This window comes from Salvelinus alpinus, chromosome 12 (assembly GCF_045679555.1).
Source record: "Salvelinus alpinus chromosome 12, SLU_Salpinus.1, whole genome shotgun sequence".
In the NCBI taxonomy this organism is placed as follows: domain Eukaryota; kingdom Metazoa; phylum Chordata; class Actinopteri; order Salmoniformes; family Salmonidae; genus Salvelinus; species Salvelinus alpinus.
In genome coordinates, this window is record NC_092097.1 from 40,933,924 (window position 1) to 40,961,864 (window position 27,941).

At 44.2% G+C, this 27,941-nt stretch overlaps 1 protein-coding gene and 1 pseudogene across 7 annotated transcripts; one reads left to right on the forward strand and one right to left on the reverse strand.

The window, feature by feature from the left end:
* The first annotated feature begins 278 nt into the window (after positions 1-278).
* LOC139536126 (msx2-interacting protein-like) lies at positions 279-19,977 on the forward strand. 7 transcript variants are annotated; one of them, XM_071336327.1, is made up of 15 exons: positions 279-704; positions 2,369-2,689; positions 5,616-6,107; positions 6,375-6,538; positions 6,836-7,036; positions 7,185-7,348; positions 7,468-7,593; positions 7,736-7,849; positions 7,953-8,066; positions 8,154-8,254; positions 8,380-16,003; positions 16,127-16,210; positions 16,457-16,651; positions 18,344-18,502; positions 18,680-19,977. In XM_071336327.1, the coding sequence occupies exons 1-15, from the start codon at positions 619-621 to the stop codon at positions 18,809-18,811; spliced, it is 10,077 nt and encodes a 3,358-aa protein (XP_071192428.1). In that variant the 5' UTR covers positions 279-618; the 3' UTR covers positions 18,812-19,977. The 7 variants fall into 7 exon arrangements, with proteins under 7 accessions (XP_071192428.1, XP_071192431.1, XP_071192430.1 ...); XM_071336330.1 differs by having other exon boundaries at positions 280-704; positions 7,197-7,348; XM_071336329.1 differs by having other exon boundaries at positions 280-704; positions 6,378-6,538.
* A 538-nt stretch (positions 19,978-20,515) lies between these two features.
* LOC139536127 (cAMP-dependent protein kinase type II-alpha regulatory subunit-like) overlaps positions 20,516-27,941 on the reverse strand; it is a 51,345-nt pseudogene continuing 43,919 nt past the window's right edge.

The following is a 27,941-nucleotide window of genomic DNA, read 5'->3' on the forward strand; positions in this document are numbered from 1 at the left end:
GTGTGTTATGCAATATCAGAGCACACACAGTAGAGGTGTCATTAAAACCTCCATGATTTAGACCTACAAAGATTACTTGCTTAACCAACCTCCATTTAAATGGAATATTCACAAAGCCATGATACAAATAAAGGGTCTTTGATTTGGGAAGAATTACGCTTATCCTGTCAATTCACTGCAGGCAAAGATCGTGCCAGCACAGGGTTGCCTTGGAATAAGCCATTTTGGGGAGCATATAATCACAGATCACCCTCAGGCAACATAGTAACGAAGTCAGAATTACTTCTCGATTCATTACAACCTCTGATACTGCATAGATGTGTTTTATAATGCAAAGCCCAAGGACTGCTACATTATTATGAAATGTAAAAAGCACGGATAATTGCTCTCGAATAGCTGTCGCATGATCTCGGGAGCGCGCAAATCATGAGAAACCAAGCCGTCGTCACAGGGAAGAATACACACACACATTCGCAGGCATTGGAACGGAGCTTACTAGGCCAAGATATTTTTTTTTACACGAAATCACTCGTCGTTCATTTTGTAAGGCGGACTTCCCGACCGGCGGAGATCAAAACTTGCTAGAGCATATGTGTATGAAGGGGGAAAGTAACGTACATGATGGTTCGGGAAACCAGGCACCTTTGGGTGGGAAATTTACCCGAACATGTTCGAGAGGAGAAAATTGTCGAACATTTTAAACGGTAAGTTACGCAAGAGGAGAGACACCGCGCTCTGTGTCCAATAGCTAGCTATCTGAGCTAGCTAACGTTAGCCATCTTCAAGATACAACACTAAATGGCCTCTGTTGTTTAAGATTTTTTCCCCCCGTGATATTTTTAACCAACAGACAACATACCAGAATTTCACAATTTATTGGAATCCAGCAAGCTGAAATGCCACTGAATGCTAGCTTGTTAGCTAACTAGCTACCATTTTGTCGTTTGCTCACTTGATATACGTCAACGACGTCGCTAGCTACATCAGTTAATGCCTTGGTAGCTAGTTCAGCAAGAAATATAGCTAACATACTAGTTAGGTAGCAAATTTTATTATTGAAGGATGTGGTAACACATCATCTACTAGTTATGTTTTGTAGGGGCTATGTTGTTAATCATTAGTTGGATTACTGAATAATGCAAAGTCATCTAACTTTAGCGCTAAATGCATGGTTTCTCCACGTTCCTCCGATGCTACTGCTAGCTTCGTTAGCTGCCATAATTACCTAGCGGACGATATCGTGTTTGATTGCCTGGCGGCGAGTTAATCAACGTGCTAACATGATGAAAGTCCTCGTGTAACATATGGGGGCTTCTTGATTCTATCGCTCGTTCACTGCATAATTCATCACGTCTTAACTGCAATGATTAGCGGTTCATATGGTCCGAAAAGTGGCTACCATAATCATGAATCTCTGCTCGATTCTCAAGCTTGTGCCAGGTAACGTTATTGGATCCCTCAATATTCTAAAGCTTTAAAGTTGCAGGGAGGTAGCTACTTTCTTGCGGTTATGATAAGTTATTTGAAACTATTTACATCGTAATCAACTACTTTGAGCCTAAAGTTAGGTTATTTGAACTAGCTTTCAGTCAAGTGCCAGATTCAGTGAACATGAGCACTGTGTACACCAGCACATGGATCTAGTGTTTCAGTGAAAGTGTGCAACTATTGAAGAACCAACATTTGAGTTCTTGGCATTTTTTCAATGACTTCAAAATAACAGCAGAGCACCCTATTTTCACACTGATAATAGATTCATATTAAAGCAGAATTGTGATCCACAGGTTCCACTGACCCTCATATTCTATGGAAGAAGATTTAGTAAAGGAATAGAACAACTTTAAGTTGAGAAAAGACATTCATTTTTTAAAAGTTCACTACACAAAGGCGCCAAAAGGCTTGGGCCTCCATTTTTAAAGGGAAAGTCCACTCAAAGTATTTTCTGGTGTTTTTTTTCTTAGTCCACTGTTGATAGAGTCCCAATGTTTTGCATGTCAGCAGTCAAGTTTTTAAGATATTGGACTATAAAGAAGTAAAGTGTCACCTGCCACATCATCATGCCGGTGACTCTGCTTCTTGAAAGTTTAATATCTTGAAAACTTGACTGCTGACATGCAAGCATTTTTTTTCTGTATCAACAGTGGAGTAATGGGGGGGGGGGGGGGGGGGGATATATACATACACACACACACACTTAATGAGTGGATTTTCCCTTTAATGCTAATTTGACTAATTGGCTGCCAGGCAAAATCGGGCTCCTGTGCTTTCTTTGCTATTTATATTATTCTGCTTATCATAAGTCTGAATGGACGCGTACATAGTATCTCAATAGTGTGACATATTTTCTCTCTCTGTTCTTGCTCCTCAGCTATGGACGTGTCGAGAGCGTCAAGGTCCTGCGGAAGCGAGGGTCGGAGGGCGGTGTGGCAGCCTTTGTGGATTTTGTGGATATCAAAAGTGCACAGAAGGCTCACAATGCTGTCAACAAGATGGGGGACAGAGACCTGCGCACTGACTACAACGAACCTGGGTCTGTCCCTAGTGCTGTTCGGGGCCTTGATGACAACCCCCCTTCGAGCAGTCACGGGCGGGATGTTTCAGGATTCTCTAGGGGGGCAGTGGGTCCAGTGTTTGGCCCCCCAGTGTCCCTCCACACCAGAGAGGGGCGGTATGAACGGATAAGAGACTGGTAAGTGGACATAGTCTCCCTCTGAAGTACTGGGGGATCAGGGTGTCAGTAAAAAAATATATATATTTTATCCCGCAATAACATAATTTCATTGTTGGGTTATTAATAAAGCAAGGGCAATAGATTCCTTACAGTTTTACATGAAGGTAACCTAGGGAACAATCCCTTTACCATCCGCACAGACCTGGCCTTTTTTTGCGGATATCTAAGTTAATTGTTTATGCTAATCTATTGGTCATTAAAGAGGTGTGGATGTATGAGGTATTATTCAAAAATTTGGATTTATTATGTGAGACGTATCCTGCTTTCACGTTGGATATTACACCTGTGGGGAATATCCTGGTGAGTTTGGATATATCACATTTGTTGGATTTTATCCTGGATATTTTTATTTTACAAACCATGGATTCTAACCGCGATTTACCTGGGATCGTCGTTCTTTGGAAGTAAATCGTTGCCTGTGATGGATTAAATACCCCTATATTTTCTTGAGAATTATATTCAGGCAGGTTAATTCACCTATGGACTATACATCAGGGAGGATTGTTGTTTTTTTCCTCACCACCTTTCCACCGCTGGCCAGAGAGCATTTTTCTGGAAGTCTCCAAACCAAGGATATCTGCTATTCGTCTGGATTTAAATAACATCATGGACCAAGGGATGTAAATTGCCATCGTAAGGATGTAAGTTGGCTAGGTGTCTTCACAGGGCCCCATCAATACATCATTCACAGCTAGTTGATCATTTTCAGACAAGGGAATTTACAATTTACAGGGTATAATTGTAATTTAGTATGGAGTTTATATCAAAAGGAACTAAAGAGAAACTGAGGAGTAACAGAACACCTATCAAGAAATTCCATTGGAATATTTTTCAGAGAGAGATGGCCATGAAGACAACTGAAGACATGCATTATGGATGTACCTGCCTCATGGAAGTAACCCCCACATTGGATGTAAGGATGTTGGGTATAGGATGTACACAGGTGTAACCGCACTTCTTTTGTTGGATTACTCTGCTCCAGTGTGGATTTAGCTGTATATCCTCTCAGCATCAGTATTTGGGGTTACTAACAAAGAACAGAAACGTCTGCATTTTCAAAGAAAACCGAATAAAGCCTGAAGATGTCATCTACACAGTGATGGGAGTAGACTGTCTATTTGCCCCTTGGGATATGTAATAGTGCTATTTTAAGGAATTAATTACGTTGCAGTGGACTAGGATTATTCCGTGCATTATGGTGAGAGAAGATACTGTTTTTTTACTGGAGGGTATGCAAACTGGATTGCTAGTTTTGAAGAGGAATAATACAGATCTCTATTTTGGACAGTAATATGCAGACAACTCAGACTTGTTCCTTCTTTATTCTAGCAAGTTGGAAATGTTTTCAGTCTATCCCGTCTCTAGTGTCACTTTTGAAATGCACCGATATGCCCTTAAGTGTGACTCATCTTTTTAAAAATTAAACCTGTATCAATCGTCATAAGAAATCAATTTATTTGGTTGTTTTCTTTCTTTTTACATCAAACGAAGAGATTAAGAGATGGTGGATTATACCTAAGATACCTACCCTACCCGGTGTTCTACTCGAACGTCAGACTCTATACACATGAAGACAAAATAACCTTTTTGCTCAAGTTTTTTTTTAAATCCAAATGATTTTTGCTTTTTATTCCGGCTCACACAATTCTGACGACCTAGATTGTATTTGGGATTATAGGTTCGGTTACTGCTTTTGGAAAAGGTTGGTATTGTCCTGCCCTCTGCGTCTCTTTTCCTCGTCTCCTGCACTAATTGTTAGAGCTTTTAGAGAAAAAGATGCAGCTGCTTGGGCCAGAGGGCTTGTTTTTCTTTCTCTTCCTTGCTCTCTTTTTCTTTTCTGTCACTCTTTCTGTCTCTCTCCCTTTCTTGCTTTTTCTCGTAGTTACTAGGTGGCTTAATATAGGCTAGTTAAGATCTAGCAGGTCCACCAGCATTTCCCTCAACTGCCAAGACCCACTGTTCTTACTTAATTCAGAAATTGTATTTGATCTCAGTAGGAACTCACTTGCTCACTCTGAAAAATGTGATATGACACAGCTTCTAGATAATTAGAATAAATGCAAACGATGGAGTTCAATAGTTTCACAGATGCGGTTGTGTTACGTTTGGCCAACAAAGAAATTCTCACAATGTGTGTTCATGCATTTTTGAGTCTCAAGCATGGCCCTTATGAAACTAAACCTATCCGAGGGTTACCTTACTCTATGCTAGAGCTGGAACGATAAATAGAAAGTTATCGACACCGATCAGTTATCGCAGGAATTTTGTTGGCATTGTTCATTACGATAAGTAGGCTATACTAGTGAAATGCGTAGTTTGAAATGAAATAAGTTTGCTGATATGGGTGACTGTTAACATGAGAATTGATAGCTACAACCATCAAACTAGTAGTAGTACTATAAAGGATCATAAAAAATAAAGGCGGTAAACTTATCATTCTATTTATCCTTATCGCATCAATTCAGGCAATTTATCACAATATGGATTTTTTTCATATCGCCCAGCTCTACTGTATGCCTCTCCAGTGTAGATCTGCCCCATTTTTATTTCCTAACAGATACAATCTGTCTGTCAGCATTAATACTAGAGGACATCATTTAATGTCTACACACCTATTGTTTGAATTGACCAAATGCCCCTCATGTATTCTATTGCTTCTAATGGAATCACAAATGATTGGCCTGTATCTTCATAGACCCGTGCTCAGCGGGGTCCCTGTTTGTGTGTATTTAAGTTGATATTTTAACAGTGCACTGCCTATTTTAAACTGCATTGTTTGTTGGAACTAGTTATCTGTATTTTTGGAGTCACACTAACACTCACCCTCTCTATATCTACTCTGTCTCTCTCCCCTATCCATCCATCCTTTACCTGTGTCTTCCAGCAGCTCAGAGACCCGGGAGCGTGCATATGATCACAGCCCCTATGGACACCATGAGCGCACTGGCACTTTTGATAGACAGCGCCACTACAACGCAGACTATTACCGTGATCGCACCATGTTTGCAGCTGGAGTTAGCCCTGGCCCTGGAAGTAGCAGTGCAATGGGTGGGAGCTTTGAAACCCCAGAGCCTCATTTTGAGTCCAGGATCCGAGGAGATCCCTTCACCTTGTCTAGTGCTGCACGCCGCGACCCCTATCGAGATGACAGGGGGCATCGTGTTGACAGAACTTACCATCACCGCCGCAGTCGATCATCTCATTCCTCACAGTCTCGACATCCCTCCCCGCAAAGGACCACGGGGCAAACACCCAAAGCCCCCCATTCCCCCAAAAGAGCCCCCCTCTCCCCAGAAAGAGGTCCATGCTCTAGGTCCCGCAGTAGGTCCTCTAGCTCTGATTCTGTCAGCAGCACCAGCAGCACTGGCAGTGGCAGGTAGGATGTGCTTTTGTGATGGTGTGGATGTTAATGTTTATGTGGATGGAGCACGCATCAGTCAATTAGCCTATGTTGTAGAGAATGTAGCAAGAGAAGGGAACATATTCCACTTACCCAGTTGTAAAATATCTTGCTTGACTCTAGGATTATGGAGAGAATATCGCTGACTTGAGATGCATACAAATGTACCCTTTTATTTAGTCAAGTTAGCTGAAGACCCTCTGAACATTACCCCCTCTTTCCTCACATTTGTCCGTTTGGCAGCAGCGATTCAAACAGCAGTTCAAGTGAAGGGTCTCGTGCACGCTCTGTTCAGTCCTCTGCTACACATGCACCTCCCTCTCAGCCCTGCTCCATGGTGATGGAAGGTGATGAGCCACGCAGAAGCTTTGGCATCAGGGTGCAGAACCTACCAGTGCGTTCCACAGGTGAGTACCAAGTACCAATACCTAGCAGCATACTCATAAACATGCACTCTGTCTGGACTTTGCTGTGCACCTTGACATTCTGGTTACACTTTGCTGGGCACCATGACATTATGAAGGGGGTCACCAATAAATATCGTAGTCCTCTGCCATTTCGTGTCTACATGTTCAGCTGTAGAGGTAGCTAATCAAAGCACTCCCCCCATTCTCCACCTTGACATAACATTTTTATTTTGTCTCTCACGATGCAGCTGCATGACCCATATCAAGCATCAATTAACTGTCCATTTCCCTCGCCAGACACAAGTTTGAAAGATGGACTGTTCCATGAGTTCAAGAAACATGGGAAAGTGACATCTGTGCAGATCCACGGGGCCTCAGAGGACCGATATGGTCTGGTGTTCTTCAGACAGCAGGAAGACCAAGAGAAAGCCCTCAACGTCTCCAAAGGAAAGCTTTTTTTCGGCATGATGATCGAGGTTTCTGTCTGGAACGGCCCTGGTATGAAACTTTTTAGTGTCGTAATGTAATGTCTGTAATTCTTTCATTATTTGAGCTTGGGCCTAAATCCTAACGGAGTTGTAATGAGCGGTCATTCACATACTGTTGAGTGTACTTCTATTGTCTTGTTTAGTGATTGTAATAGAAGTCTTTCCCTCAGAAACTGAGAGCGAGAATGAATTCAGGCCATTAGATGGACGGATTGATGAATTCCACCCCAAGGCCACAAGGACCCTGTTTATAGGCAACTTGGAGAAGACCACCAGTTACCAACAGCTCCTTGATATCTTCCAGCGCTTTGGAGAGATTGTGGTATGTATGTTACTGCACACTGATGGGTTGTGCAAGTTAAATATCTCTTCTAAAAAATGCCAGAGAATTGCCTGTTTTGTCTTTTGAATATTTATGCATTTTGTCTAACTCTCATACAGGATATTGACATTAAAAAAGTCAATGGTATTCCTCAATACGCCTTTGTGCAGTATTCTGATATTGCCAGTGTCTGCAAAGCTATAAAGAAGATGGATGGAGAGTATTTAGGGAGCAACCGGCTCAAGGTATTATTCATAAATCTATATTGCCCTTACCTCTAGTTATCCATGTTGGTACAAAAGGAATTGAGTTCAGTGATACAGAACTACCCTCCGCAATTATTATTGTCAATGTTTCTACATCCTGTGTTTTCGGTCTCCTTTGCAGCTGGGTTTTGGAAAGAGTATGCCCACAACATGTGTTTGGCTGGACGGTTTGGCTTCCAACATCACAGAGCAATATCTCACACGCCACTTCTGCCGCTATGGACATGTAGTCAAGGTCTACCCTTTTTTCCCTCCCCAATGTTCTTGGAATCCCTGACATTTTTGATACTATATTAGAGAAGTTGTTCTAAACAAGATTTCTGCTTTTCCTCTTTTAGGTGGTGTTTGACAGGTTGAAGGGGATGGCTCTCATCTTGTATAACAACACAGATTTTGCACAGGCAGCTGTCAGGGAGACCAAAGGCTGGAAGATTGGAGGCAACAAAATAAAAGTATGAATAAATATGTTTCATTAATCAATCAGTGACTGACATTTTAACAGTAAACCAGATGAAGGGAGCTAATTTGTTTATTTGCAGGTGGATTTTGCCAGCCAAGAGAGTCAGATGGCTTTTTATCGCTCTATGCAGGCCTCTGGGCAAGACATTAGAGATTTCTATGAAATTCCAACTGAAAGAAGGTAAGGTTCACATTTGTAATGTGAGATGAATGGAGGGAATACTTTGAATTACTGTTTTCTGGTGTACTTATTGGATCTCACTTCAATGTTTTCCCCCCCCTATTCCACAACCCCCTGCTTTACAGGGAGGAACGACCAAGACCTCCATACCATGAGTTCTCAGCAGAAAGAGCTTACTTTGAGAATGTACGCACCCCTGGCACAATTTACCCCGAAGACCCTCACAGAGACTACCCCGCCCGCAGCCGTGATCGGTATTCGGAGTTGGAGCATTACCAGGGAGAACACTTTGACCCACGCTATCATGAGGACCCTCGGGAGTTCAGGGATTATCGAGATCCTTTTGAGCAGGACATTCGGAAATACACATACATCCAGAGGGAGCGAGAAAGGGAGCGGGAGCGCTTTGAGGCAGACCGAGTCAGGTGGAGCCCGTCTCATCCACGGCGCCCGATCACCCCTTCTGCCTCCCCTTCACCATCTGAGCGTGCTCCCAGAGACTCAGAGCGACGGGTCTACAGCCAGTCCTCTGAGCGAAGTGGTAGTTGCAGCTCACTCTCACCACCACGCTTTGACAAGGCTGACAAGGCTCCTCCATTGGAACATGGAACCAGCTCTAAGAGTGAGAGGTTGGAAAAAGACGCCCACTTGGTTGAACCTGAGCGTGAGCGTGGAGCTGGGGCTGAGAAAAGCAAGCGGGGAAGACGAAAGGAGAAAGGTGACAAAGAAAAAGGGGAGAAGAGTAAATCAAGGAAAGGAAAGGTGCAATCTCCCGGCATCCCACCATCTGAGACAAAGCTAGATCCCAGCCTGGATGGAGGCTCTGGAAGGGGAAAGGTGTCGGACCAAGACAGCCTTGAGAGACAGATGTATAAAGGTGACAATGACCCTCCTCCTTCAGATCTGACAGCGTCAACCTCTCGCCATGAGCCTGTAAAAAGTGAGAGGCTTGAGTCAGGGAAAGGTGAGATCACAGACAAGGATGTTAAAACACGATCCAAGAAACACCAAAAGTCTGATACTGGAAATGATGGGAAAGATCCATCACTGGATTCTGATCGGCTGGCTGCGAGAAAGAGGCGCTTTGGAGATGCCAGTGGGAGGACCATTCGGCAGAAGAGGAGAAGGCTGGAGGATGGGAGTCAACCCCCAGACTTTGGAGCAAACACTGCCTTTTCAAAAGAGACGGATGGCGACAATAAGGCTCAACAAAAAGACTCCCAGCGGAGGGATTCAAGATCCAAAACGGAGAGGCTGGTGTTTCCTGGCAGTCAGGATCCTGTAATGAGAGGACAGGAAGACCTGCCCGAGGGGAGCATGGACCCTATAGACTCAAAACGCCACAGCATGTCTAGAAGGTTCTCCCACGATGGGAACATGGATCAGGATAATGCAAGAGATCAAGATCCACCAAGCCCTTTCAAATATGGTGCACAGGACAATGACAAGGGTGTCAAGGAAGAGCCTCTGGATATTGACCTCTCCCAGAGTTACCGCAAACAGATGGAGCAAAGGAGACTTCACCAACAGCTCCAAGAGCCAGACAAACAAGAAAAACCAGGAAGTCCACAAGGCTTAGAAAGGGAGGATCTTGAACACCGCAGTCTGGTACATGAAGTGGGCAAGCCACCTCAAGACGTCACAGATAATTTCCCATCTCATAAACTCAAGAAACTAGAGCAATTTGATGCAGATATTAGTGCCAAGAGGGGGGACCGTGTCTACAGGAGCTTCCGGCAAAAGAGTGAAGATCCTGAGTGGAATAACACTGCATCTCCAGGCTTGCAACACTTATCTCATCATGCTGAAGATCCTGAGTGGAACAACACTGCATCTCCAGGCTTGCAACACTTTTCTCATCATGCTGAAGAGGACTTTGTGGTATCTTCACACCTCAGGGAGGTTAAAACCGAGGATAAAAGCCACCCAGACCTGGAGCTGGCAGTCAAAAGGACACATACAATGCAAATGTCCAAGTCAAATACTCCTTTACAAATTAGTGAGGAAGAGCGGGAAAAACGTTGGGACAGCAGAGTCAAGCAAGATTTTTTACCCGACTTAAACTTCTCAAGAGGCATTGCAAAAAATCCACACCATCGCAAGCGTTTGGAGTACGGAATTGTGCATGATTTGGAGCCTGGGGAAGTACGATCCGATTCTGAGGAGGATAGAGAAAACAAACCCCACTCCCCTATGCCCTCCACTTCGGTACCTTTGTCTGACAGGCAGAGAGTAGACAGATTTTCAGACCCTAAGCTTGCCACCTTGGAGAGGATGAAGTTCTACTCCTTTGCACTTGACCAAACCATCACACCAGATACCAAGGCCCTGCTAGAGCGAGCAAAGTCTCTGTCCTCCTCTAGGGAGGACAACTGGTCTTTCTTGGACTATGATTCACACTTTGCTGGTTTACGCAGTAGGAAAGATACTGAAAAGGTTGAGTCAGCACCTCGACCTACACCCTCTTGGTACATGAAGAAGAAGAAAATTCGCAGTAGTGGGTCTGAAGACAAACTAGATGACCGGAAGGAAGAGCCCAAGCCCAAGCCAGAGGAACATGAACGCAGGGAACTGTTTGCCTCACGTTTCCTTCACAGCTCGATATTTGAGCAGGACTCAAGACGTCTTCAGCACCTTGAGCGAAAGCATGAGGACCCTGAGCAGAGTCAGGGTCAGCAAATTGGTCAGCAAGGCCCGGCAGATGGGCAGCCTGACACAGAACCAGTTGTCCTCTTCCATAGCCGCTTTTTGGAGTTCACACGGCTTCAACAGCAGAAAGACCAACCGCTACCGGATGTGAAAAAGGCAGATTCCATAGATGACAATAGGGTGGAGAAGTCACCTGATGCAGAACAGCAACCTCTGCAGTTACCTAAAACCTCAGAACCTGTCATGGATCCAGAGATTAAACCTATTAGCCCAGCTGAGGACATGATTTCCCAGCCCCCACTTATGCCCAAGGAGTTGTCTCCACCCCTTCCACCCAAGCAGATGTCTCCACCCCTTCCACCCAAGCAGATGTCTCCACCCCTTCCACCCAAGCAGATGTCTCCACCCCTTCCACCCAAGCAGATGTCTCCACCAGTGGAAACATGTGTCTTGTTTACTCCATCCCTAGAGTCAGCTGCTCTAGAACCTTTGACTAAAGAAGAAAACATAAAAAATGAACAGCTCCCTCCCCTCCCGCAAATGTCTCCCCGTTCGATGTCTCCCCCTGCTTCTGTTAATTTAGTAGCCCCCGAGCCCATTCGTTTGGTGAGAAAAGTTAAAAGATTCCCTAGTGAAGAGAAATCTAAAGATATAGCTCAGGATATTAAAACATTGACCCCTGAGCAGTCTTCCAACAGTGATTGCCATATTCATAAAACGTTATTGAGTCGTTCTGAGCTTGAGTTGGGACCTCCTGAATTACTACCTGAATTGAAAAGTTCCACACCACCTAACCTTGTTGATGAGATTTCAAAAGAGGATACCAACACTGAAGATACAGACACTCATACAGAGGTGGAAAAGAAACTTGATCTCAATCAGATACAGGTGCTTGTTGATAATGAAACCAGGGATGAGTCAATTTCACCACCTCAGAAGTCCAAGAACAAAAAGAGTAAATCTCCTACTCAAGTCCCACTGGCTCCTTTGGTTTCAGCAAATAGTTCAGAGAAACCACTTACACGCAAGAGTGAACGCACAAAACGTGCATCATCCCCTAGAGCGGAGTCTTTGAAGGGAAGCTTGGATTCCAAATCCACAGGCAAGTCTCCTATACATGGTGCAGAGCCCGAGCATGGCACAGAGCAAAGTATATATGTTGGAAGAGCAAGGCGTAGAAATGTGAAATCTGTATATGCCACCCCAGTTGAGGAAGATGCCACTAAGGGGGCTGGAAAGGATGTAACTGAGTCACCACGTTCTGCACGAAAGCGAGGTGGAGACAAAGACAAAGAAGCAGCCCCTCAGCAACCATTAGAACAGGATTCACTTGCGCCGATCACCTCAAGGCGGGGACGTCCTCCTAAGAATCGTCAAAAAGGAGAGGACATGTTAACGGCTAAAGGGGATAGATCAAAAATGGAGACCAAGGATACGGACTCCAATGAATCAGAGAGTAGTGAAAGAATCTCAAAAGTGTCAAAAGGCAGACATTCTCCTCATGGTCATAAAGTGTTGGTAAGTCAGTTACCCATGTCCACAGTGACTGGATCCAGTAGGAAGGGGGAAAAAACTGAGCCCCCTGAAGATGTTGCTCAACCGATAGATTTTACAGAGGAGGACATTTTGGCCATGCCAGATTCCACTGTCTCATGTAAAGAAGATTCTGTGGTGCCAGTTGTGACAAAAAAAGAGGAGAATGTCAAGCAACAACTAGGAACAGAGAAATCAAGCGATAAAGACGGGCAGAAAATTGGCCCTATTGAGGAGAAAGCCAGTGGAAGTAAATTAGGTGAGAAAGAGACTGAACCTCCAGTCATGGAAGAACAGCCTGTTTTGGAGAAGAGTGGGAGAGGAAAAGCCCCACGCTTGACACGGACTCCAAAATCTCCTGTTCTCAAGAACCTCAAGATCAGACTAAATGTCACTGAGGTGAAAGATTTACTTCAAATGGGGGATGAGGAACCTGGAAATCAGGATGATTCTTCTAAAAAGACTAAACCAGGTGAACCTACTAATGACCCATTATTATTAGAGTCTAGTCCAGGAAAAGATGTGAGTTCTAGCAACGAGGATAAAGATGGGGTGACATCAGAGAATAAACCTCCAATAGATCCTAAAACTTTGCTACAACAGGAACAGGAGCTGGAGCAAGCTGTGGAGAACATTGCTAAACTGACAGACCCAACCCTCCCAGCTGAGCCACCCACGCCACCTGCCCAACCACCTGCAGAATTAAAAATTGAGACTGAGGAAGACAAACCAGCCAATCCTGCTAGTGAGTATGAACTTGCTGCTGCAATTGATTCCATTATGGGTGAGGATATAGCCGTCCCTCTGCCTCAAGAGCCGGTAAATAGTGCTGTTGTGGATTCAGATCTAGAGATTCCAACCTTCATCCAGCCGACCAAGGGAGCTGAACCTGTGACTAACATATCTCCTATTCAGGGGGAGTCCTTTTTCCCAACCACACCCAGGAAAGGTGCTAAGGGCAGAGCTAAAACACCGAAGCGGTCTAAGAGCCAAAAATCTAACAAAAAGGATGCTGTAAAAGAAAGTTCATCAGAACCGGAGAACACCTCTGTTATCACATCAGACAGCACACCCTCCAATGAACAGCCTGTTCCAGAAAGTATTCCCTCATCTACAGTTGCTGGTGTCATTACAGCCACCTCTTGGAAGCCTGAAACGGTGCATTTGGCTCCCAAGACTACAGACATGCCTAAAGAATCAAAGTTGCCTCCAGCCCCTGCAGAGCAACCTCCACCTAAACATCTGAAACCTGTCTGCACCACAACCAAAAGTCCCACTCTCACCAAGCCTCATACACAACCACCACCACCAGAGTGCATCTCACCCTCACTTTCTCCACCCCCAACCCGGCCAAACATCAGAACCACACAGCCAAGCAGGATCCCAGTTTCCCCACCAGATTGGCTCAACCAGTCCAAGGACGCAGTTGTCCCTTCCTCTCCTAGAGCATCATCAGCTCCTGTAGAGAACCCAGGACTGTCCCTTGACACTGAACACATGGAGACTGATCACAACATCAGTGACTTGCGTAGGATTCTCATGAAGCACAAAAATGTTTCACTCCCAGTCCCATGCAGTAGTTCTGTTCCTTCCAATCTGGGCACCTCGTCCCTTAGGGATCCTCCACACCCTTCTGATAGTAATACTCCAATGGTTGCTGTACCTAGTAAGGCCCCTCTAAATGACAACAGGCTGCCATCTCATCCAGCTCAGCCTGTAGTCCGGCCCCCAGCCTCACTACCATCCCCTGAGTCGAAGTCTGTGATTTCTGTTATCGCCTCCACTGCCACGTCTGTTATCAGTCGTGTTTGCAATCCACCCGACATGGAGAAAGTTAATATGTCGGTTGACAGAAATCCCTGTGTGGACCTGCCACTTCCCAAGCAGGCATACAGGCCGCCCAGCATGGAGGACAGGGACGGTGGTTTGTACCATGGACCATCAGTTGGTGAGGAGGGTGGAAGTGCTGGGAGGTACTTGGTTGAGAGCTCCGGTCTGGGTACAGGCTCGATCCCAGGTCTAAGGGTGAATACCTCAGAGGGAGTGGTGGTGCTGAGTCACTCAGGGCAGATCAAGGAAGGACCACAGAGGATAAGTGCCAAAATCAGCCAGATCCCACCAGCTACTGCAGTTGACATGGAATCTCAGCAGCTTGTGTCCATGCCCCAAATAAAACAGGAGATGTATACCCACTCCCAGTCAAACACTCCGAAGTGTCCTCAAATACAGACAGACCATGGGCATCCTAAGACACAACAACCTGTGTCTGCCATTAAACAAGAAAACACTGGTATTGAAAAGTTAGAATCTCCCTACCCATCAGGGCCTCAAGGAGTTGTGAAGAGGCTACAGCAGACGGTTAGTAGTCCACAAGTGATGGGTTACCATCATCCAGAGTTCACAATGTTATTGAAGCATCCAAAGAAAGTGGATGGGGCTGATGCTATGACTGCTGACGGGGGTAAACCATCTTGGAACTCTGCCATAAGTCCTGCAATAAGCCCACACTTGCCCTCTCCGGCTGGCAACCACGTAGGCTTTGTTTCTGGCTCGGCCACTGACAGAACTCCGTCACATCTCAGTGGGGTCAAACAGGAGCCTCGTTCTCCTCGCAAGTCAGGCCACCCACACTCTCCATTCACTAAAGTGTCCTCTCCCATTGGTGGCTCCTCTCCGAAAGGCCTCCCTGGTATGCTGCCCTCTGGCCTGCCCGCCATGCAGCAGTATGTCACCAGTGTCCACCACCCTGAGCAGTCTGTCATCATGCAACCTCACAGTGCTCACGGTGGCATTGGCAGGATGTCACCCCATCGTGTCTCCCAAGCAATCCCCATGGGGCACCTTGTCCAAGGAGAGGTCAGGGTGAACACACCACCTCTCTCTGTGATGAGTTTTGGGATGCATGGAGACCCTCTTGCCTCTCCCTGGTCTGGTCCTCTCCAGCAACGTCCCACCTCGCCCCAGGCGGTAGGCAGAGACATGGTCCTCAAGGTTAACCCTGGGAATGTAAGGGGCCACGAGGGAGAGCAAGAGGATGCCAGACGCTTCCATCAGGCCACAGGGAGACCATCTGCCACCCAGCTGAAACCAGAAACTATGCAGGTGGATCCCCGCGGAGCTCTACGCAGCGGACTACAGCTGGACCCGTACATGTCACCCAGGGACATGCGTGTGCTCATGCACCACCCGCAGGGAGAGCGCTCTGCCTCAGAACCACACCAGGGACACATCCAAGAGACTGTCCCACCCTCTTCAACATCTACCAATATCACCTCGTCCCTGTCCCCCAGGGCACATCTGCTGACTAAAGGTGTTTCTGAGAAGGATGGCACAAAGCCACAGGAGGTCAAGAGCCCACACTCTCCTCTGAAGGATGGGATGATGGGGATTCGGCCATCTATGGCCGCCATGGCGTCCCCACAAAGGGTGCAGTTGCTGCCATCAGGGACGGGAGCTTCCTTCTCAGAGTATCCAGGGATGTACAGCAACACCCGGGCCGTCCATTCCCAGATCCCAGAGACTTCTTTTGGGATCAACCAGGCACCTATCAACATCACTTCTGCCTTAGTGAGTTAAACCCTATTCAGTGTACTGTATCTCTGCACAATTTGATAATGATTATGGGGTAGTGTCTTGAATGATGTTTGAAAAACAACTTGTTTATACTAAAATCACTCTTCTGGACCTCAGGGTACAGACCCCAGCCAGTCACAAGCTGATGGCAAGGTGAAACAAGTTGGACACCAACCTGTCAACATGGTGCAGCTGCTCACGGTGAGTCACTTAAGGATTTATGGAAATGGGGAACAGACAGCGAATTAGAGACAGTAGAGTGTAAAACCAGAATGACAACTGAACAGGACCAGAGAGGTATGGGCAAGAGCTTTGGGCAAAGTGGACAGGACAAAGTGTAGTGTAGGTAAACTGTTCACAATTATATTGTTTTTATATTATTATTTTAAATATTTACAAAAAGAAATAGCATTTTGTATCACTTTTTTTTTTCTTCTGTTTGAGCAGAAGTACCCGATAGTGTGGCAAGGGCTGCTAGCACTGAAGAATGACCAAGCTGCTGTCCAGTTGCATTTTGTCTGTGGCAACAAAGCATTGGCTCTACGATCGCTGCCCTTACCAGAGGGAGGAGCGCTGCTTCGGATCGTGCAGAGAATGAGACTTGAGGCATCACAACTGGATGGTGTGGCTAGAAGAATGACAGTAAGTTATTTTCCCTATCATGGGGATGAGAGTCCATCCTAAATTGTGTTAACTTGGCCCAGTGTAAGTGGATGCAAACAGCAAGTGAGTGGATGCTACTTGATGATGAGCACTTTTCACTAACCTAGTCAATAAACTAGTCACTAAGCAACTAAAGTAATGGTCCAATCATGAAGGACTGGCAAGATGGTGCCGATAGACATGGTCGCCCTGTTCATGGCTCCTAAGTGTAAAGTTATTTTTGTTATTTCTCACAGTATTAGCTCAGAACGTCCTTTGCACTATTGCATACAGCCGGAAATAACTTTTGGATATTAGAGCGGCGCTAACTTTCCTGAATTGGAGCATTAGTTCATACCGCTTCCAAGTATATTACTCGCTAATGTTCAGTCCCTGGACAATAAAGTAACACACTGATTTACGGAATCATGGCTCTCTCTGGATATACTGTCCCCATCCATACAGCCAGCTGGGTTCTCAGTACATCGCACAGACAGGAATAAAGAACTCTCCTGGGAAAAATAAGGCGGAGATGTATGTTTCATGCTTAACTACTCATGGTGTGATTGTGGTAACGTACAGGAACTGTTCACCCGACCTAGAATAACTCAATCAAATTCAGACCACATTACCTCCCGTCATCATCATAGCAGTGTATATTCCCCCTCAAGCCGATACCACGACGGCTGTCAAGGAACTACATTGAACTTTGTGCAAACTGGGATTTTCTTTTGCCGCATTGAAGTTCTCCAAGAACCCAGTGGCCTCCATCATTCTTAAATGGAAGAAGTTTGGAACCACCAAGACTTCCTAGAGCTGGCTGCCTGGCCAAACTAAGCAATTGGGGGAGAAGGGCCTTGGTCAGGGAGGTGATCAAGAACCCGATGCTCACTCTGACAGAGCTCCAGAGTTCCTCTGTGGAGATGGGAGAACCTTCCAGAAGGACAACCAACTCTGCAGCCCTCTACAAATCAAAGTAAATGGAGATCCTTGATGAAAACCTGCTCCAGAGCGCGCAGTACCTCAGACTGGGGTGAAGGTTCACCTTTCAACAGGACAACGACCCTAAGCACACAGCCAAGGCAACACAGGAGTGGCTTTGGGACAAGTCTCTGAATGTCCTTGAGTGTCCCAGCCAGAGCCCGGACTTGACCCATCCAACCTGACATACAATGACATTCTAGATGATTCTGTGCTTCTAACTTTGTGGCAACAGTTTGGGGAAGGCCGTTTCCTGGTCAGTTTGACATTGCCCCTGTGCACAAAGCGAGGTACATACAGAAATAGTTTGAGATCGGTGTGGAAGAACTTGACTGGCATGCACAGAGCCCTGACATCAACCCCATCAAACACCTTTTGGGATTAATTGGAATGCTGATGACTGCAAGCCAGGCCTAATTGCCCAACACCAGTGCCTGACCTCACTAATGCTCTTGTCTGAATGGAAGCAAGTCCCTGCAACATGTTCCAACAGTGGAAAAGCATTCCCTGAAGAGTGGAGGCTGTTATAGGTGCAAAGGGGGGACCAACTCCACATTAATGCCCATGATTTTGGAATGAGATGTTCGACGAGCAGTTGTCCACTTACTTTTTTGGTAGTGAATGCGACCAATTCAATTTTAAGAGAGAATTTCTCAAGTTCATGTACATCACATGTGCCTGTTCTAATGTTTTTTTTTCTGTTTCCTGCAGGGGGAGAGTGAGTTCTGTCTCCTGCTAGCTCTGCCATGTGGACGGGACCAGGACGATGTCCTGAATCAGACCCAGGCCCTAAGGACCGCTTTCATAAACTACTTGCAGGCTAAGCTGGCTGCAGGCATCATCAATGTCCCCAACCCAGGCTCCAATCAGGTGAGTCTTTCTGCTTGTTTGTTACTGTAGATGTCTGTCTGTTTTTGCAAACATTCAGCCACTGCTGGTTTTTGATAACTTCACATTTACATACAAATAAAATGTTCTGTTTTACATTTTAGAGCGGTCTTTAGATCGCATAGTCTTTCAACTGATCCATTTTTATCTCTTCTCCAGCCTGCCTATGTGTTGCAGATATTCCCACCATGTGAGTTTTCAGAGAGCCACTTATCCCGGCTAGCCCCTGACCTCCTCAACCGGATCTCCAATATCTCCCCTCACCTCATGATTGTCATCACCTCTGTGTAACAACCCACCCCCCTCTAGCGGGGAAAAGGAAATACATCTTCTTATTAGTGGATGTACACCAAGTTGAGCCTCAGGAAACAAGAGGAATGGCAGGATCTTTGCTCCTGGAGACACTGGGAACATTTGGGAATAACGTCCTATTCAAACTTTTTCCAAGTCACTTTTTTTTTTTTTTTTTCACACCTGTCTGTTTTTTTTGTCCTTCTCAAAAGAGCGAGCTCAGGGATGGACTAGACCAGAACCCTATATCTCTGCTGTATTTGTATTTATTGGGGAGTTTTATTTTTACGTAGGGAGTTACTTTGAAGACATTTTTTTGATGTTTGATGAATAAGAAGAATGAGTGACTTCGTGGGTGGCCTTTTATTCTTCATTTTTTTAATGATTGCTGTTCATTTTTTAAATTCTTCATAAGAAAGGATCATGGAAGCCATTAAACAATGGCAAAAATAGACATTTCAACGTGTATTTTTAAGTACAGTGATTATGTACAAACAAACTTCATTGTTCAGCCTTTCCCATAGAGGAAGAAGGAACTTTAAAAAACTTTTAGGGCACGTCTCAAATGGCACCCTATTTCTTATATGGTGCAGTACTTTGGGCCCTGGTCAAAAGTAATGCACAATATGAGGATAGGGTGCTATTTGGGACGCACTGAGATCTTGTAGAGAGGACTGTGTCAGCCTAACAAACCCCTTTTGATTCCACCAGCTCTGCTGTTCCATTTCTCTACTTAAACAAGACAAGGCTGTTCCCTTCCATCTGTTTCCGCATTATACGACCAACAGTGGGATTTAGGAGTTTTTGGAATACTGGACTCTGTAAATATTTTAAATATTTAAAACTGACAAACTAGAACTTGTGACAACTTGACACCAAGTGACTTCCAGCCAACCATGGAAATACAAGATGGTAAGGTGGGATGAATTAATTGGGGGTGTAAGGAAGGACTGAGGGAAACCCCTTGGTTTTGTGGTGTAAATACTTGTGACACAGCAGGTTGGAAAACTTGTGTGGAGTTTGCTGAGGGCACTTCACATTTTGTTACTCAAATAAAAAATTAATCCAGAAAACTAAAACAGTCATGAGCTCTTTCATCTGGATGTTTTTTTTCTTCTTGTTTCTCTTTGAGATGCTGTCTGTTTGAAATAAATATTTGAACATTGTGTAAATATAGTCTGAGCTTTCTACTAACATTTTATTTATGCTGGGGATGTATATTCTGTTGCAGTTCAGTAGAAGTCTACTTCTGCATTCCCTTCAGTTGGGTTAGGTTTATGTAACATATTGATAGGATGCGGTAGTGGATTCTGTGATTTTTCCCCTTCAGTCAGCCAGTTCGTTTTGCATGGCCCGGGTGGGTGATTTCAGTTAAGGACCAATGGAATTGTCTAAAATGTGCAAACTCTGCCTATCCAAGGTGAACTCGCCCATTGTCAAATGTTTGCAAATGCATTCCATTATGGTAACATTCTATAGTTTGATAGGATTTCATCACTGATAGTGTCTACCAAAGGGGTGACTGTGTATTGAAATTGTATACAGTAACATGTTGGTCCAAGTCCTTACACACACCGACACTTGGCTGTCACATCACATCACCTGCAGTTCAATAAACTCCAGTGCCATCCAGCACATCAGTAACACAGCACAGTTTAAACTGCTTCAATTAAAAAGGTAACTGCAAAAATCATTGCAAAATACCAACTTCCATTTACTTTATTGACAACATTTTGACCAGGGATTACATTTATGAAATCTCCCCATCTGCAGATGAAAAGTATTTCCATATCAAAGCAAAGGACATATTAATATTTGATTGATGGACCTTTGACCTCAAGGCAATTTCAGTACAAAAACTGCATCTGTTTGTGTGGAAGCTATTGGGCTAGATTTATCAATAAATTGGGCTAACATGCATGAAAAATTACCAAGCCAACACGGTGAACAATACAGATACTTCCACAACAATAGTCAAAAAAGGAAAATACTACATATAAACAAAATGATCAAAGTAATTTGAGACAGTTCACATTGTAACGTTGATATCAATTATTAAATCAGGTCCAGTAGATTGTACAATTAAATGTCAACAAATATGTGTAAGTATGTAAAGCTAGTATGTGTTTAGGAAGCACTCTGTGGGATTGTGTTAGTGTGCTGTTTCTTACAATTATACTTTAATGTTTCAAATCTACACTAGAACCAAACAGAGCTACCAGCTGGTTCTCGTATTGGGAAATGTTCCTCTTCATAATCTCCTTACAGGAACCCAGCAAACGCTCAAACGCCTGAATATCTATTACTGGGGGGTGGGGGTGTAGGAGGAAAGAGAGAGAAAAAAGGAGGGAGTGCAAGTCAAGTCAAACAATAAAAAGCCGATAAAGCTAAACAGACCCAAACTGATCTGCTGGGCCTTTATTCATTCTGACCTCAGTTAAGCGTGCGTAAATCCCTTTTTATGTACTTTTCTCTCTATGCGTATTCTGACCTTGAATTTCATGAGAATAGCATGCTATTTGCCTGCAATTCGTTTTGGGTGGAGATTGAATAAATGAAGGTGTGGCGGAGGCGTGTCTACAGATACACCGTATTCTGACCTTGACTTAATACCCTCATAATTCCACCACCTTTACACGCGAGGAACCTATTAAGGTCTCACCAACCTACCTGTTTCATGTGGAAAAAGCATCTACTTAATTTTTTTCCAATAGAAATAACAGCATTCTCCATGCACTGTAATTTACAATTTGATAAGAGCTAGGTAAATGAGTAATCTGTTTGGATAACAGAATTGCAAATATAAATGACACTTTTTAGATAGCCTTTATTTTACCTTAAAATCACTGGAGACAAATGTGAAACCAGTCATATTGGCAGCAAACTGAAGCATATCAACATATCAACTTTCCCACAGTAAAGTTTATGAAATGCTGTGCCATTATGCAGAATTTAAATTGTACGGCCTTTTAACTTCCAGAGATGGGCACCTTCGAATGTCTTAAATATTAGCCACCGTTTTGCTCTACGACTCCACAAGTTTCACAGGACTCGTCTGAAGGTTGCCCACACAAATTAATAGAAGTATGGAAATAGTTTTGTGCCAATACAAATAAGGGGTTAAATATGTGCCAAACAAACACAAATATTTCCTGAGCTTTCTTGTATCTCCTAGATATTGGACAGACTTCAAAACCTTATTCCTTAAGATTTGCTTTTTGACTGTCTTTTTGACTAGCTAAATGATCCATGGTATGACTAACTTAAAACAATTCCATATGTTAGCCGCCCAACGTCTTACATGCTGATCACACCGCTCACGTTGCAAAATAAATTTACACATACATGTTATTCAATCATTGTACCCACAATGCTCGCGAGCGTCAATGAGCGTTTGCGTTGCCAGGTGCTGAAATAGAACTTGGTTCTATTTGTGACACTTGATGCGCTGCAAGTCCCACCTCTCTCATCTCCTCATTGGTTTTTAAGGAGCATATAACCACGTGGGTGATTGAAAGATGAACTGAGGTCCACCCTCCAGTTCAGTTGGTGGTGGTAATGTACCTTAAAGTTGGTTGCCAACCGCCATATAAAGTCCAAAGAAGAAGAAGCCTGAAGGAGGAGAGATAGCTAGAAACGAACTTGGTTTACCCTTTTATCTGATTAATTGTCGGAGTAGAGGAACTTGTGCATTTCAGGTAAAATAACAACCCAATGTTTATATCCCAGGACAAATTAGCTAGCAACAGCAAGAAAGCTAGCTAAATTGCCATAAATGTTTAATGCTTTTCGACATGTTCCCAAATTAATATAGTTGGTTCAAAGTTCGTTTTGATATTTCAACCAGCATGTCCTGATCGCTTCTGGTGTGGGTGGACAAAATCAACATGCGAGCGATGGCGCACGCGGAAGCACGCGTGTGAGCTGTCTGGTCAGCATGTTAGACATTTACACAAAACCCAAACCGGCTGCGCGCGTGCGACATCGTGCATATACAGTGGGGAGAACAAGTATTTGATACACTGCCGATTTTGCAGGTTTTCCTACTTACAAAGCATGTAGAGGTCTGTAATTTTTATCATAGGTACACTTCAACTGTGAGAGACGGCATCTAAAACAAAAATCCAGAAAATAACATTGTATGATTTTTAAGTAATTAATTTGCATTTTATTGCATGACATTTGATACATCAGAAAAGCAGAACTTAATATTTGGTACAGAAACCTTTGTTTGCAATTACAGAGATCATACGATTCCTGTAGTTCTTGACCAGGTTTGCACACACTGCAGCAGGGATTTTGGCCCACTCCTCCATACAGACCTTCTCCAGATCCTTCAGATTTCGGGGCTGTCACTGGGCAATACGGACTTTCAGCTCCCTCCAAAGATTTTCTATTGGATTCAGGTCTGGAGACTGGCTAGGCCACTCCAGGACCTTGAGATGCTTCTTACGGAGCCACTCCTTAGTTGCCCTGGCTGTGTGTTTCGGGTCGTTGTCATGCTGGAAGACCCAGCCACGACCCATCTTCAATGCTCTTACTGAGGGAAGGAGGTTGTTGGCCAAAATCTCGCGATACATGGCCCCATCCATCCTCCCCTCAATACGGTGCAGACGTCCTGTCCCCTTTGCAGAAAAGCATCCCCAAAGAATGATGTTTCTACCTCCATGCTTCACGGTTGGGATGGTGTTCTTGGGGTTGTACTCATCCTTCTTCTTCCTCCAAACACGGCAGGTGGAGTTTAGACCAAAAAGCTCTATTTTTGTCTCATCAGACCACATGACCTTCTCCCATTCCTCCTCTGGATCATCCAGATGGTCATTGGCAAACTTCAGACGGGCCTGGACATGCGCTGGCTTGAGCAGGGGGACCTTGCCTGCGCTGCAGGATTTTAATCCATGACGGCGTAGTGTGTTACTAATGCTTTTCTTTGAGACTGTGGTCCCAGCTCTCTTCAGGTCATTGACCAGGTCCTGCCGTGTAGTTCTGGGCTGATCCCTCACCTTCCTCATGATCATTGATGCCCCACGAGGTGAGATCTTGCATGGAGCCCCAGACCGAGGGTGATTGACCGTCATCTTCAACTTCTTCCATTTTCTAATAATTGCGCCAACAGTTGTTGCCTTCTCACCAAGCTGCTTGCCTATTGTCCTGTAGCCCATCCCAGCCTTGTGCAGGTCTACAATTTTACACAGCTCTCTGGTCTTGGCCATTGTGGAGAGGTTGGAGTCTGTTTGATTGAGTGTGTGGACAGGTGTCTTTTATACAGGTAACGAGTTCAAACAGGTACAGTTAATACAGGTAATGAGTGGAGAACAGGAGGGCTTCTTAAAGAAAAACTAACAGGTCTGTGAGAGCCGGAATTCTTACTGGTTGGTAGGTGATCAAATACTTATGTCATTCAATAAAATGCAAATGAATTACTTAAAAATCATACAATGTGATTTTCTGGATTTTTGTTTTAGATTCCGTCTCTCACAGTTGAAGTGTACCTATGATAAAAAATTACAGACCTCTACATGCTTTGTAAGTAGGAAAACCTGCAAAATCGTCAGTGGATCAAATACTTGTTCTCCCCACTGTATATATTTTGTACCCCCCCACCCCCCCAAACGCGATCACGACACGCAGGTTAAAATATCAAAAAAAACTCTGAACCAATTAAATTAATTTGGGGACAGGTCGAAAGCATTAAACATGTATGGCAATTTAGCTAGTTAGCTTGCACTTGCTAGCTAATTTGTCCTATTTAACTAGCTTGCTGTTGCTAGCTAATTTGTCCTGGGATATTAACATTGAGTTGTTATTTTACCTGAAATGCACAAGGTCCGCTACTCCGACAATTAATCCACACATAAAACGGTCAACCGAATCATTTCTAGTCATCTCTTCTTCTTCCAGGCTTTTTCATCTTTGAACTTATATGGTGAAGGCAGGACTTGCAGTGCGATCTGCGTCAGAAATAGGAATGACTTCTATTTTAGCCTTTGGCAATGCAGACGCTCGTTGGCGCGTGCGAGCAGTGTGGGTGCAATAATTGAATAACATATATTCCTACATTTATTTTGCAACGTGCACGCGACGTGTCCAGTCCGGTCAGCATGTTATAGGCTGACCACACTGCTCGCGTGCGCTTCGGAATAATGGCACAGCTATTTATAGCCTACTTCACTGTGGAAAAGGGTCCGCAATACATGTAATGTTGATATGATTTTCAGTTTGCTTCCATATGACTGGTTTCACATTCGTCTCCAGGGATTATAAGGAAAAATCATTTAAAACAATTGCAGAAAAAAAGAAAGTAGATGCTTTTTCCACTTGGAACTGGCAGGTTTGCTCAACCGTATTCATGGTTTACTCACGCGTAAAGGTGGTGGAATTATGAGGAAATTGAGTCAAGGTCAGAATATGGCGTATCTGTAAACACACTTAAGTCACACCTTAATTTCTTAGATCTTCACCCCGAACGAATAGCGGGTGAATAGCATGCTATTCTCATGCTTAAATTCAAGGTCAGAATACAGAGTACGCATGAAGAGAGAAGTACATTAAAAGGGAATTCCCCCCTGTTTGAATACACTCCCTGATCTATTCATTTCTGACTGCTTTAGAGACAGAGAGACAGTTATTGTAATGGTGAGAGGTTAGCATGTTTTGGGGGTATGATATTTGTGCGTCTGTAACTTTCTAACTCATTATTATTCACGATTCGCTCAGGATTATCCGCAATCATGGTAACATCCACATGAATGTAGCAGTGTTTAGAAACATATTCTATTGTTATTTACAATAAAAGTGACTCTAAAATGACACAATACATTATTTTCCATTCATTTCTATTAGGCACAAAATAATCTGAAACACAACCAAAACTTGCATCCAACAAGTTTGTAGAGTCACGAGCTTCATTGCATGCTAGGAATATGGGACCAAATTCAAAACTTTTGACTACTTTAATACACATATAAGTTAATTTGTCCCAGTACTTTTAGTGCCCTAAAATGGGGAGGACTATGTACAAAAAGTGCTGTTATTTATAGACGGTTCTTCTGATATGGATGAAAATACCTTCAAATTAAATCTGACAGTCTGCACTTTAAACCCATAGTCATTGTATCATTTCAAATCCAAAATGCTGGAGTATAGAAACAAAACAACAAACAATGTGTCACTGTACCAATACTTTTGGAGCTCACTGTTGGAGCTCACTGTATGTGTGTACAACGTACCCAAGCACTTGGTGTCCCCTACAGCATAGACGGATGCTGCACGTGGTTTGTTGGTGACCAGAGCCAGCTCTCCGAAGTATTGGCCTCTAGAGCAGCGTGCAATCTCCACCTCTGCATTGTCCAGCTGTCCTGCTTTAGTCTAGGTAGGGAGACATACAGCTGAGTGTTGTACCACATTCCAATGACGCTAGAGGCATACATTCAGTACAGTCAGTTCCTTGCCGCAGGTACCCACAGCAAAGTCATTATTTATAGAGTAGGTCTAACACACACCCAAGTGAAGAGCAAAACATGTACACCTACTTTGCTTATTATCATGATCTTCACCTGGCCCGACTCCACGATGTAGAAACAATCTGCCTTCTCCCCCTAAAAGTGTAGAAAAGCAGTAGAAGAAGCAGTGTTTCAAAGTAAAGAATAATCTTAGATGAACTGTACAATAAAAAGCCATAATACCTGTGTTATGATGCACTCCTCATCTTTGAACGCTCTCATTCCCACGACATCAACAATCTTCATCCTCTCAGAGAGCTGAGGAAAAGCAAGACGAGGACAGAAGATGAAGGTGTGATAAAAGTATACATCGATCTTTACATGCATTCTGAGTGTGGATTGTTTACAATGTGAGCCTCTCATGTACCTTCTCTTATGTTGTACTTTGAATACACAGTACACTTTTGATTGTAAAGGACACAAAAACGATTCTGTGGTCAAATAAAACAGACATTCACACACCTCGAGAGACTTTAGAACGGGTACACACTCAATGAAAGCTTCGTACATCTTCCTCTTCTTGGCATTGTTCTTCACTATGAGTCTATGGAATGTGGTCCGATCCTAAAACATTTACATAAAGGTTACAACTCATCTCTCATAGATACACATTAAACACACACACACACTACTGTGACTCACCAGTCCCCACAGTGCCCCCTCCTGGGTGGCCATGATAGTGGCAGCGCGCGGGGTGTTGTACATGAGAGCCAGCTCCCCGAAACTGCCCTTATTGTCATACTTTCCCACACACTTTCCAACTCCATCAATCAGCACAATAATGTCATACACACCCCTACAGCAGACAGAGAGAGAGGTACACAGGACACCAGAGGAATCAGAGAACATCACATTCACATGATTAGGCCTAATGCTCCTCAAACAGAACAAAATGATAGATTCAACACACACACACACGCGTGCGCATGCACACACGCGTGCGCACGCACGCACGCACGCACGCACGCACGCACGCACGCACACACACACACACACACACACACACACACACACACACGCACACACACACACACACACACACACACACACCGCTCTATGACATAGAAGTTGTCTCCATCCTCCCCCTGGTTTATGATGTGCTCCTGTGGTTTGACCAACACCTCAAACATGCCATCCAGAACCTCTGAGAACTGCTCCTGAAGGAGAGAAACAACAGTCACACATTAGAAGAGGACCATGTGTGTGTGTTTGTATACTAAACTGGGACACCCAGCAAGTATCACACAAATGAATCTATACAATCTCTAATGTGTATTGTCTCTATTGAGAGGTGGCTTGTTTAGTTCATAACCGAACAAAAGATAAAAGAGTAAGTGCTATTACTTTTAACTTACAAGTTACTCTCACTGACTTAGAATGAATTACTCTCAGTGGCTTACAAGGACTTGTCACGACTTCCGCCGAAGTCGGTTCCTCTCCTTGTTCGGGCGGCGCTTGGCGGTCGGCGTCGCCGGTCTTCTAGCCATCATCGATCCACTTTTCATTTTCCATTTGTTTTGTCTTGACTTCTCACACACCTGGTCTCAATTTCCCTCATTACATGTTGTGTATTTAACCCTCTGTTCCCCCTATGTCTTTGTGCGGAATTGTTTATTGTAAGTGCATGT

Bases quoted from the DNA above. Each gene is read 5' to 3' on its own strand.
- LOC139536126 (XM_071336327.1), top strand. From the start codon at position 619: ATGATGGTTCGGGAAACCAGGCACCTTTGGGTGGGAAATTTACCCGAA. The intron at 6,539-6,835 runs GTGAGTACCAAG...TTCCCTCGCCAG, and splicing joins CCTACCAGTGCGTTCCACAG to ACACAAGTTTGAAAGATGGA. The intron at 18,503-18,679 runs GTGAGTCTTTCT...TCTCTTCTCCAG, and splicing joins CCAACCCAGGCTCCAATCAG to CCTGCCTATGTGTTGCAGAT.